The sequence below is a fragment of the Equus asinus genome, chromosome 24, assembly GCF_041296235.1.
Source record: "Equus asinus isolate D_3611 breed Donkey chromosome 24, EquAss-T2T_v2, whole genome shotgun sequence".
Taxonomy (NCBI): Eukaryota; Metazoa; Chordata; class Mammalia; order Perissodactyla; family Equidae; genus Equus; species Equus asinus.
Window position 1 is genome coordinate 15,955,066 of NC_091813.1, and position 13,416 is coordinate 15,968,481.

General features: G+C 43.5%; 1 protein-coding gene across 5 annotated transcripts in view; it reads right to left on the reverse strand.

Annotated features, from left to right (window-relative positions):
- FILIP1 (filamin A interacting protein 1) overlaps nt 1-13,416 on the reverse strand; it is a 193,866-nt gene that overhangs the window by 47,382 nt on the left and 133,068 nt on the right. For all 5 annotated transcript variants that reach the window (XM_014868640.3, XM_014868639.3, XM_014868638.3 and 2 more), the window contains one exon: nt 9,722-9,900. In XM_014868640.3, coding sequence (XP_014724126.1) covers nt 9,722-9,900 — 179 coding nt within the window. The remainder of the gene's footprint in view (nt 1-9,721; nt 9,901-13,416) is intronic.

The window sequence follows — 13,416 nt, forward strand, 5'->3', positions numbered from 1 at the left end:
GGGCCGGCCCCCGAAATTTTCACTTTCAATGCAGTTGCTTTTGCAATCTGGATTCAGTTGTTTTATCTGGAACTGATCACTAATGCTTACAGTGATAAGTTAATATCACTAATGCTTAATAGATTAATTTAAAAAATCTATAGGAGACTTTGGTTTTGTATTTTCTGACATACAGAATGCCTGTCGGAATTGATCAGTTGCCTGGCATTCAAGTGCCCAGAGTACGGTTGATAGTATCAGTGTATTGGTAGATCAGGAAGAAGAAAAAAATATGAGTCACTACAAAGCACTAGTTACTCACTGTATTTTTGCCACTTGGGTAGACTCTGAAGCTGTAATTATTGACTCAAAATTTGCCTGTTAAAGTACCATAAAAGCTGGCCTGTTTGTTATTTGCTGATGATTTTCATTGTGTGTTTCTTAAAGCGCCCCATCTGCTCTAGTTCCTCAGGCTCTCTGATTAACGGTGAAAATAGGCATAAATTTTTATTTGCATACAAATGTGATATCAATCATAATCACTTTTTTATCCAAAAATTATAAGGCAAATCTGCACTAGACTTTCTAAATAACTGGATTTGTATCTGGACTCCACTCAAGAGCCCACAATCCCTTCCGTGAAGAATGCATGCCTTCCATCAGCCCTCAGTGTGGTGCACGGTGCACTGTGAGGGCCAACTCATCAGACTGGCGTCTGTCCACGAGGAACGCAGTTTGTTTCCTGTGGCTGTTGGGAAAGACAATAATTACTCCCTAGGTTATTCTAACAAGTCAGTCCAAGTTGGGTTTGCTCTTTTATTCTTTTCAAGATATAAAATATGTTATGTCACTTCTTTTTAATTTATTAATTCTTTGAATATACAAAGTTATAGAAATACAGCAATTTATGACCTCAGCAGTTACTATAGCAGTTTTTGTTCCAAAGGATGCCTATAGTTAGCACATATTTTATTTCTCATAAATTTTATGTGGCTAAAAATCATAATATTGCTTTTTTTTCGTAGAAAGGAGGTCATCGTTTTCCAGCTATATATTTCATAGTTATATTTTACTCTTCAAATATAATTTTTTTATCTCATAGGAGTTTCCAGTTCTTTGAAAACCTAAAAAGTAAATGCTAAATCTCCCTTCAACATAAACCACAACTGTTATATTGATGGTTCTCGTGAAATGGTAGAAACAAGATCAGGCCAGAGGGAAACGACCCTGACTAAAATATGGTCAGTCGTCCCCCATGTTTAAAATAAATTACCTGTAGTATATATAAAAATGAGTAGAATAATGGCCATCAGTAAGGCTCCCAATTTTTCCCAAAGGATTTGGAATGCCGTCTTTAAATTTCCATAGCTACTATAATCTATTTCCAGAACTTCCACCAGCTCTATTGATCTGTCTATTCATTTACCAATACCACACTGTTTTACTTATTGTAGCTTTAAAATGAGTTTTTGTTTCTCAAAGAAAACTTTTCTATTACTGTTTGTTTTTAAAATTTGACTATTCTTGCTTTTTCATATTTGACTATGAAAAAATTCATATTTTTATATAAACTTTAGAATCGCTTCATTTAGTTCTCACACTTAAAAAAAAAAATCCTGATGGTATTTTTATGAGGATCACATTAAACTCGTGAGTTAATATAAGGAGATGACATCTTTATGATGCGGAGTTCTCCAGTTCGAGAATATGGTAAGCCTTTCCATTGGTCTCAGTCTTTTTCATATCTCTAAGTAGCATTTAAAATTTCTCTTTATGTAGATCTTTCACATGCTTAAGTTTATTCCTAGATAGTTTATATTTAATATAGTTTATATTATTTTGTCATTTGGAAACAGGAAAACTACTGATTTTTGGATATTGAGTCTATGTAGTTTTGTACTTTGCCAACTCACTTTATTGAATTCTCTAACTGTTTGCAGTAAGTTTTCTGTTTTCCTGAGTCTACCTACAAAGTCTGGTCTAATCTAGATACAAAAACAACAACTCCAAAACAATAGAGGAGTTTACTTTTCCAATACATTGCACTCTTCTCAAAGTCTTAGTTTGATAAAACATAAATTGTGATTCAGTGAAGCTTGCATTGTTCTCCTCTTAGTGTTTGATACACAGGTGAGCAGAAGACACAGTCACTTTTAGGTATTACATGCCATGCCTTGTCGAAGGGGCTTTCTATTCATTATCTCACAAACATAAAGGACTCTGTGAGATCGGTACTGTTATCCCTGCTCTATAGACAAAGAAACCAAGAATGAGAGGGGTTAGAGCACCCCTCTCTACAGCTACAGACCAGTAAGTGGGAGTCAGGATTTGAATTCAGAGCTACCTGGCTCCAAAGGAAATGCAGGAGACTGAGTAAACAGCTGCCTCCTGGTTACAGATTTTGACGGTCTGGCACCATGGAGCTAGAGTAACCCAGGGGACAACATGACCACAGTTGAAGAGGTTACACTTAGCTCAGATGATCCTCTGAAGGTCACAAAACACTTATAAGCACACCATCAGTACTCTGGAACCAGCCGCAATACCACATTATTTCTCCTTTGCACACGTATGGATTATTTTACTAGTGAAGGAGGTACTAATTGCAAGCCTCAAATTCATGTGTGCAAGAAATACAATTATCTTCACTTTTCTGTATCTCATCATTTCTATTATGGGCTCCCTTTCCACTTTATCTTAGTTAATTCTGGGTAAGCTCAGTCCAGTCAGGTTTCCCTTGGTAAATTTAAAGACTCCTCAGTCAAGACAGGGTCTCCTGAGTTAAGTCTGGGGCGGCAGGACCCATTTCTGGAGTTGGGACCAAATTCTGGTCCCGTCAGGGAGGTCATCTGGTAACCATCCTTTCACACTGACATCCTCCCAGATGCCTACTGTGGTCTCTAGTGGCAGGTGTCAATCTCCTCAGGTTGCTGATCCAAGTAGGTCACAGTTCCCTCCCCACATCCAGCCGTGCCTCAGCTATTCCCATGGCCTTTCAGGGACACGGGCAAAGACTAAATATTTTTCTAGAATTACAAGCTACTGAAGCTGTATCAAGCTCTCTCCAACTGGACATATCAGACACCAATTTTTACTCTATTTCTCCCAAATTATTAGATGGAGAAGCACAGGTTTGCCATGCCCTTTGCTGTGAACTGAACTGTGTCCCCCAAATTCACATGTTGAAGCACTGACCCCTAGTGTGACTATATTCAGAGATCCAGCTTTTAGGAGGTGATAAAGGTTAAATGAAGTCATCGGGGAGAGAGCTGATCTGATAAGATTGGAGACCTTAGAAGAAAAGGCCTTAGAAGAGGATGTGTCTCTCTCCATGTGCCAGCACAGAGGAAAGGCCATGTGAGCACACAGCAAGAAGGGAGCTGTCTACCAGCCAGGAAGACAGGCCTCACCAAACCCAACCATTCTGGCAGCCTGACCTCAGACTTCCAGCCTCCAGAACTGTGAGGAAATAGAGTTGTGTTGTTTAAGCCACTGTATTTTGTTATGACAGCCCAAGCGACTAAGCCATCCTTGGACTCTACCTAATAATGTCTTCACTCTCGAATTCTCCACACCACATCTCCCGAGGGTTTATGTTACTCTCCATCTTCCCTCTCCCCACTTCCCACCCCCTGCCCCATAAAGCTGAGAACAGAGCCTCTTCTTTTGCACTGCCTCCTCCCACAACATAGACCTCTCTTGCTTTCTTGCTTCTCTCTCAGAGAAGCATCTCATCTAAACAGGAAAAAAGATGGTGATAAAAATTGGATCCACTTGATTACACGTTCTTTTTAAAGCTATATCTAGATCCTTGCTTCTGAAATCCAAAAGATAAGACCTTTGATTAATCAGAACATTTTGTTGATCAGGTAACCTATTTTCCTAGGCATGGCTGTTATATTACTAAGACTCTGAAAAGTCTTAGATGAGAGACTGCTAACTCAATGAGCTTGAGAATGAAGATGCTATGAAGCTTGGGGAAATGATCACATCCACCCAACACCCAGCATTTTTGTACAGGTGGGATCTGGTGACCTGAATCTCAAGGGCATTTTTAATGGGCTTGTTCATATTTAATGCAGGGAGTGCCTAGTGAAGGATGAGTGACATGCTCCTAGTAGATACGTTAATATCCTGGGTCTTTTAAGAGGATTAACTCCTCTTCTAACTGCAAACTTCCAACCCTGGGAAGCTACCTTTTTGAGTCACTGATTGCCTGGTCCCTGGTTGTAAGACGTAGCATGACTTCCTTTACACTGTGCTCACCTACCCCATCCTGGAACCCAAACACCCAGGCTGTCACTAGGGGTAACCCTGCATCGCCTCTGCCTCCTGCCTTTCAATCACGTTTTCTAGTAGGAAGTGGGATTTGCATATTGCAAGGGTAAGAGGAACTGGAAGGCGGAGTTTGATCCCAGGGCTCTTTCAGAAAATCAACTGTAAAACATATTCTTTCTGTGACTGAGTCTCTGAATTCTAATTCCTCTCCTTTCTTAAAAACTATCTATTCCCAGCAATTTTCTTGGCCGGTAGGACACTGACAGTAGGTGGCATATCTTGTGACCAAGTTAAGGTCTGTGAATTCAAATCCTGAATTTGCAACAGAATGGATGTGCAGTCCAAGAAGTCACTGGCCAACTTTCCAAGTCGTCTTGTCTTCCTCCACACAGTGGGGAAATGAAGTGTTCATTTTAATCAGAAGGTAAGAACTTGGAAATAGAAACGGTTATTATTATTCTTTTTTTTTTACTGTAAACTCAAACATTGATTCTTCCAATTAACTGTTGGTAGTGACCTTGGTGGAAGGAACTTAACCTGTCTGCTTCCCCATCTGCCAAATAGGGATAGTAATTACGCATCATACAGTTTTATAAGAATCAAACAGGTTGCACATGTGTCCAGCACCCTGGGGAAGTTAATAACAGCTAACTCTGCTATTGAACGGCGTCTAGCAGAGTGCTAAGCCCAGAGAAGAGTCTCCATTGTTTCCCGCTGCTGTGTTCCACCGATTGATGACTTTCTGCTTGATAAAACTTGATCATTTACACATCATCAGCAATCTTTTCTGCAAAGTGCTTTATTGAGAAAAGTCCATTTTATTGCCATACTTTAGAGATAAGGCATCTAAATCGAAAAAGCTTCAGGATATTATGCCAGGGAACCAGATGTGAATCTTTTTCTGTAAAGTGGGCCAAGAATATTTCCCAGGTTCCCAGGGCAGCAGAGCCTGCTCTGACTGGTCATTCCCCGACATAGGCAAGTGTAATATCACAGCCTGACCCACCGGCCGGCGGGCCCATTGCCTTCACACTGACCTAGACAAACACCACCAAAACGGGGCTCCAGGGCGTCCCTCCATCCAAGCTCTGCTCCCGCATTCTCTGCTTCATGAGTTAGAGATTGCTCTTGAGATGCTGACTTGTATTTAAAAAAAAAAAGAACTTACACTTGGACGGCTTGCTGCAATATTACATGATGATGTAATTATTTATGTAGTCCCAGCTGAGCCTATAGAATCCAAAAGCTTTAAAATCTCTATCTACGGTTATAGGTTTAGACAGCACTCCCCTCCATCAGTAACACACACACCAGCCCCTCAAATATTTAAGTTCCAGAACACTTTTTGATGTAACTGTGTTCTCTCTATTTTGACATTCTTGAAGCTTAAGATTAAAATCACAAGTCTTGTAGTTCAGACAGGGAATAAAGTATAAACTCCAAAGGTGATCTCATGTGCTCAGAATTATGCCTTTAAAGGTCAAGTTGACTTAAAATATGAACCAAACAGAATATAGCATTTAGAAAGGGAGCTTTTTTTACTCAGTCTTGATTAATGCAACGAGAAATATTTTCATCTTTATTATTAACAATGCGGGTTAAGCCAATGCATTTTTTCATGATATTTCCTCTTTTTCATTTGGGAGTATGACTGTAAAAATAAATATGTGGTAAATGATAATAATAAATTATGATCACAGTCTGTCGACTTAGAATAAAGGAGGCCTCAGACAATATATTACCCATTTCAGGTACTTAATTTGTGGAGTTTTTATTCAAGATGAATTTAATAACTCCAGAAAGATGAAAAATAATTTCTGCTTCTCTTTTTCACACTTGCAGGTTCTGGGTCAGTGGCCATAAGGAAGAGGTAGCTTGGAGGAGGGCCTTATTTAGCCCCCCATTACCATCATCAGCCTCCCAACCGTAACTACCCCAACCAGAATGCAACCCAAGTAGAACACTGTGTGCTGTTCAAACAGGTCCCCACGCGGCTCCTCCCAACAGAGGCTGTCTCCAAGCTTCTGCTATCTTGACAGCGTAGAGACACCACTGGTTCTAATGTCTCTGTGTTCATATCCTCACGATAAACATCTTTCTGCCTTTTAAGATTTTGTGTCAGTTTGGACATAAGAGCATGGAGGTGGGGAGCCCACACACACAGAAAGCAGACATGAAACAAGCCGTTTTGCACAAGGGCCTCGTTTGCACAGAAGCGCTAGACCAGTGGTCGGCACCGTGATCTTAGTTGAGCTAAGCAATTTTTCCGGGCCTCAATTTCTCAACCTGCAGAACGAGGGACTTGAAAGGGCTGACCTCAGGAGTCCTCAGCAATGCTCAGAGCCTCGGGTTACTGCTTCATCAGACATCTCAATCTGGATTGCTTGTCAACACCTGCTACTGATCCTTTATCCCGGACCTCTTTTTGTCATCTTTCACTGCTTTTCCGGAGGTCGTGAGAAACCCTTCCAGAGCAGGATAATTACAGACAATGGAGCCTAGGGGCCACCGCCGTCAGGAGGGTCCTTTGGCTGTGCAGCGCTCCATCACTGCACCACACGACCGGCACGCCGCCTGGGTGGAGACCGCCTGCAAAGCCGCACCCTCGGGCAGACGCTGGGCGAGGAGCAGCAGCACCCACTCAGGCTTATCTCAAGGCTCACGACCTTCCTTCCTTTCCTCCTGCTCGCAGTGGAAACAAAGGGAAACGTTTCCGGAGGAATGTTCTCGGCTCCTTTTCCCCCTCACAAAAGAGACCAGTCCGGAGAAGGGGAAGGGAGTGGACAACAAAGAAGCCCACAGGGGCCGGGCACCGCCCGCACGAGGGCTCCGGAGGCGCGCGGAGTGCTGCGGTGGGACGGCGGGGGGACGGCCACGCCCGGGGCAGCACCCTGCCGGCCCCCAGGGGGACAGCTAATCAGGACCGCTTCCTTCGAAAGAGGATTTAGGGCGAAGCAGATGCCGCAGGGACGCCTCCAAAGGGCAGCAGGGAGTCCAGGCCTGACCTTTGAGAAAATCCTAAAGGCTTCACTGCCGCGGGAAGTGGGCGAGCGAGGCACGTGCACACCTCAGCCGGCGGAGAAACTGAGCGCCGCTGACCTCGGGCGCCGGGCCGCGGGGCGGGGAATTTCGCCCGACGCCTCCGTGCGCGTGTGCCCAGGTGCCTGCGCACTGTGGGCACTCAGGGCACCGCCCTGGGAAGAAACGCCGACTGCAAAAATAGAAAGCACTGAAGTGTAACCTATTCAGTCAAAAACACAATTTCAGGGACCGGCCTCGTGGACGAGTGGTTAAGTTCACGCGCCGCTGCGTCGGCCCAGGGTTCGGATCCTGGGCCCAGACGTGGCACCGCTCGTCAGGCCACGTTGAGGCTGCGTCCCATATGCCATGACTAGAAGGACCTGCAACTAAGATACACAGCTATGTACCAGGGGGGTTTGGGGAGATAAAGCAGAAAATAAAAAAAAATACTATTTCAAAACCTTAAAGTGGATTAATATTTTAAGTAAGAGTCAAGGGTCTTTTAGTGAATTCTTATCTAAAACATGAAAGTTTGGTAAGATAGCCCAGTGGTGCTGATCAAACTATCAAAAGCATCTTAAGATAATTTTTTTAAAATTTTACTTTGATCTTAAAAACCTACAGAGTACTTTGCTCAGGAGAAATGGTTTATGTAGTTGTTTTAGTAAAATTAAACAACTCCAAAAAGGGGGCAGGGATTGGACTCGTTCACCTAGAGGGAATCAACGTGAAGTCAGTCAACAAACACGTCTGGGACAGGCTCACTGTATAATGAGTATAAAATTACTTCGGGAACTGTAAAGCTCTCCATCAGGCGTTACTATTTCAGTTACTCTCACAGAACACAAAAATTAGGAAAACAAGAAAGAAAAGGACACAGCCTGCCTAAGTACCGTCTCTCCGTCCGCACACTTCGTTCAAAACAGCAAGTCTGTAAGGGAAGGTGGTGCTCAGGCATTTAGTTCCGGTGGGAAGTTGTCAAAAGAAGATATATTTGGTCTGGTTCTAAATAAAATAATCTGTAAAGTGATCTTGAAATGATTAATTCACACGTGTTCTTTAAAATTACTTGATTTTAGAGCTTTTACAAAGGCAATATCAGACAAGTTGCTGCTCTTTTTCCTGACCACATTCCAACAGGGCACCTACCCGGAGGGCTGCGGAGACGTGCGCAATTTATAGACAGTGGAACTTGGTTTGCAATATCTGTTCTTGAGTTTGGAAAGTTCACAGAGATTGAGGAGGTGGATTTTAACATCACTTTGGTTACCCCAAAAATGTCAAATTAGATCATCTGTTTGTTCAGACATGCAGCTGATAGGCCTTAGCTTACAGGAGCAGAAGACAGGCTTAAAGAAGCTGTCAGTTGACAGCGTTATGCAGACCACTCCAACCATCGTTCTCTTTTCCGTTTCTCCTTCCCCAAAGGATGTGCCAAGTCCAATAATAAGTAAACGTTACCAATAATTTTTAAAAACTTAACACAAACCTGTTCTGTTTCATGCTTTTATTTACTGTCTTATTGTGACAGCTTCTTCTTGTAAGTGAACTAATCCGGGAAAACTAGATCCCTTTTTGGTAACTAAACAGATAATGAAGCTGGGATTAGTAAAGCTGTTCCTAAGTGGCTCTTAATTTGCAAGCCCTAAACACGGAAGCAGACACACTTGGTAACTCAAAGCGTCAGATTCAATGTCATTGGTTTCAAAGATTGTGGAATTCACAGACACAAGCAAGCAGCTGAGGGAAGGAAAGGAGAGAATAAGCTAAAAAGAAGACGTTGAAAAACTTGGGTAGTCTAGAAGAGCAATTACAAAGCTTTTCAGTTTGGAGTCCCTGCTTCAAATGTGGCAATCTCTGGTCTGGGAAAACCCCCCACAAGGATGGATATCAAGGCTCAACATGGTGAGTTTGTGTTTTGATTTTTACATTTTTTAAGAGTTACGCAACCCTTAGAAAGTTAAGAAGGTAGTCCTAGTCATTAAGTAATTAACGAAAACCAAATATTAAGATTTTCTACAGTGGCGTTAAGAATGAATAGGATTCATTTTACATGGTTAAGTTTAATAATTTGTATTCCTGAATAAGTGGATTTCAACCTCAAAGAGAATTAGTAGATTATTCCCAATAGAAGGCAATCAGGAGAGAGGCTTTTCAAATGTAGGTGCTTCATTGATCAAGTTCAAACATAAGCTCCCTGGGTTTGTTTCCAGTTTTGTGGTTTCATAGCTTTCAACACCCTAGCGGGAAAGTGGGATCCTACTTGTATGCACCCCCAACATATTCGCGTTCATAACTCCAGGTAAAAGTCTGTCTCACTCTTTACAAACCATTCAGAAATGCGAATTAGACCCTGGGCACTGGTCCGTGGTGTCCCTGGACTGACTGCAGGGACAGAGGGAAGAGGGCTGCGGCCTCCACGGGCCGGTGGCACACGCGTTACCTCTCCCGCTCCTGCTCCAGCAGGCTGGTGAAGTCGTCGCTCTTGTTCATGTAGTCGGTGTGCTTGTGCTTCTCGTTCTCCAGCTCGTACACCGTGCGCCTGTGACACTTCTCCGCCAGCAGGAGCTGCTCCAGCATGCGCCGGTAGGTTTCTTTCTGTTTTTCCTCAAGTCTGTCCAGCTGAGTAAGCAAACATGGGGAAGTCCTTAATATTTTATTTCATTTGCGTGTGACTCTAAATAATTGGTTTTCATTGATCTAGTGATTTTTTACCTGACGGGGAGAACCTTCGAGTCTGGTATTCTCCACCATTTTCCCCATTCCGTCGTTTTCTCTAGGCCCTGGTTTATAAACCAGCCGTAATAAGGCGGCAGTAAATTGTGGCCTTCTGGCTTTTTTCTGTGAACATACACATGGTTCCTAAACTTTCAGAACAAACTCTTTCACTGGTTTAATGGGATGGCACAAAGCTCTATGCTCAAAACAGGAAGAGGATACCATCCCTGCTGATTCAAAGAAATTAAGAGCTCAGCTTGTACATGTGCCAGCTCCTCCCCTGGGAGGTAATTATCGTCATCACAATCTTTTTTTTAAGGCTTCCGGTTATGTACATTTCAAGGAAAGGTATATGAAGGACACACAGTCCTCTTTTTTTGAAAGATGCTAAATATAGGGAGAATTTCAGAACTTGTAGAAAGCACATCTCTCGGGCTAACAGAGACCTTACCACATCTCATTCCCGGGCACAAACCGGGCAGTTTGTGCCTCTGTGTCTGCCTGGCTCTCAGATCTTTAGGGGCTCATGCATTGATCACTCTTTCAGTCCCAAGGGTGCAGCACGGTGAGCAGAACTAAGTAAGTGTTCAGTGAACGATGTTACCTCGGCCCGAACCTTACAGTATCAAAGGTCTCTATCCTCCTCTCCTCTTCAAACGGCAGTTCAGAGTTCCTCAACCTCAGCACTACTGACATTTTAGGCCAGATAATAATTTATTTTGGGGGGGCTGTCCTGTGCATTGGTGGATGCTTAGCAGCATCCCTGGCCTCTGCCTCCTAGATGCCAGTAGTACTACCTCCAGTTGTAACAAAACTGTCCCCAGATGTTGCCAAATGTCCCCTGGAGGGAAAAATCACTGAGCCCCCTCTCCCAGTTGAGAGCCGCTGCCCTAGTTGAAACAGATCTATTTAAAATCCGTTCTAGGCCTACCACCAGCTCCCTACCATCCAGTAGGGGGCTCCACAGGTGTCAGCATCAGAGCTGCCCCCCGGGCTTTCCCATGGTTGCCCCTCAGTCATAAGGAGGATGCGAGGTTCCCTCTCCAATTGTGTGATACCTTCACTGTGAATGAATCCTTTCTGGGGCCCACAGTAACAGAGATACTGCCCCCCTAATCCTCAGTGTCTTCTGGCTGGATCTCCACTCACTTTGCCTAACAAGAGGTGACCCGACAGCTGGTGGAGAAGCCCAGATTAACTGGTGGCTGATAATACTTGAGACCATCAGGGACTGGCAAATTGTGCTTTTATGTGTTGTGATAAATTTCTGTAGTCTTCAAGGAATAGTCTATACAAGAGATTTTCTCATTGGAATATCTCCCTGTTACAAAATATTCTCCTGAAGAACTCACCCATCTTTCTACAAATGTGATTTTCACCATATATTCTGGATTGGTCAAGCACTGCTGAAACATCATATCATCATCAGAAATATAGGAGAAACTCTTTCCCTTTTTTAATCCTTCCCACTTTATCATAAAGTAGGGCCCTCCCTCCTCTTGAAAGTATTTGGAAGAGCAGCTTCTGCCTGTTTCTTCATACCCTCCTCGCTCCTTCCTGAGGAAGAGGGGTGACTTATTTGAAGGTTGTATTTGGGATAGAGAACGGGCACAAGCAGTAAGATGGTACAGCGTGTCCTGAAGGCCCAAACTCTCCCTCACGTGGTTTCTCCAAAGCCTAAGAAGGACAGTAATGGAAAGTCCCATGGTGGTGACTTATGTTTCTATACCAGTGATAAAGCTAGATGTTTGAAGTCACCTGCCAGACTCCTGAGTTATGTCTCCATCCATGCAAGGGACTCTGGAGGGGAAGTGGGGGCATTCTTAATTGGATGGCTGACTGAGGTATCCAGAGAGAGAGACATTGTAGGGGCATGTGGAGAAAAAACAGCCGATGTTGCTATTAAGTGTCCTGGGGCAGGCTTGGCTTTAGGATGTCGTGTCCCTGTGGGCCCTTGAGCTTGGCTATTCTCAGCAGCCACAGCTCTGAGGCAAGGCCTTGGAGTAGTTGCTGGGATCTCTGTGGGCAATGTCCACCTCACCTATACAGGCACCGCTTGACCTCAGCACTGATGACATAGTCAGGAGGACAGCCTTTTGTCTCTTACTGCATAAGAAGGATGCTAAGACATTGGTGTGTGCACTGTGTTTTTCACACAGGACTGCAGACTCAGACTTTAAACTACAGAGAGAGGAAATTCCTCTTTAGCAAGAAGGCAGTAGTATATGAAGATCTAGCTTTCCATTTTAAATTCCAGAAGTGAGTACACAGGTAGCAATAGATCAGCTGTGCCAGACCCTGTTTCTTGTTGTTTTCTTTGAAACTGCATCCAGCTCCCAGGAGAGAACTGAGCTGGGGTAACCTCTTGGATCTATGTGGCTTGGACAGAGACTCTGAAGACCACTTCCCATAACTACGGGCTCTGTAGATCCATTAATCATGTGGACTGTGTCCATGACCTTTGTTTTTCAGGATCCAAACTGTGGCTCCACCATAGAGGAATGGTAGCTTTTATTAATGAATAGTGAAATTGAACTGGGCACCTCGGCCTTTGGAAATACAGCTCCCACTTGGACAGAGGTGGAAGGAAAATTGAATGAGATCATCATAACAGCAAAGGCCAAAATTTACTGAGGAAAGAGTGTACCTGGAAGTCTTATTCTAGTGAATCAAGTTGGTGGAGAAGTTGTTCGAGGACTTGAGATGGGGAGAAATTTCAGGATGTTTTAGACAAAAGGATCATGGTTCAGGAAATAAATTTAGCTTGGTTATCAGCAGAGGGCTCACTGGAGAAGCATTAAGGAATTTAGGAAGAGAGAAATCTACGTAACATTTCAATTGAGATAAATTGACTGTGGAGCTGGGGATTTTCTTGTATTTTTAAAATGTATGAGTGTGAGGTTGGTATTATGATGATGGCATGCGCCCTAGTAAGTCTTTAGACTTTGAAAACAAGTGGAATGGAGGGACTTCAGGGTATATTACTTCAACTTTGAAAATGCTTAAGATTCAGACCCCTCTGGCCGAGCTAAGCAGAATGAGAATTTGGGAAGGAAAAAAAACTGAAACATTAATTTCTTTGGACTTTCACGTAAGAATTATGAACTTTGATAGCCCAGGCTTTAATTTACAAGGAAGTTCAGGGGGATTTAATATTTGCTGCTTAATTTCTCCCCAGATATTTGGCAAGGGGAGGGTCCACCACGCTGGGTTCACTGCTTAACCTCTCGGGGCTCTGGTGGACAACCTAGCCGGGCCCAATGTTCTGTGGAAATGAGAATGAGCAGTGACTTTTTGGGCTGAGGTGCAGCATGGCTTCTAGGAACAGGAGCCAGACTATCCACTAGCGGTTCCAGCAGGCTCATGGAACAGCGAGGTATTGGGATTCTTGCCTCACGAAGTGGGAAGCAGGACTCCTGC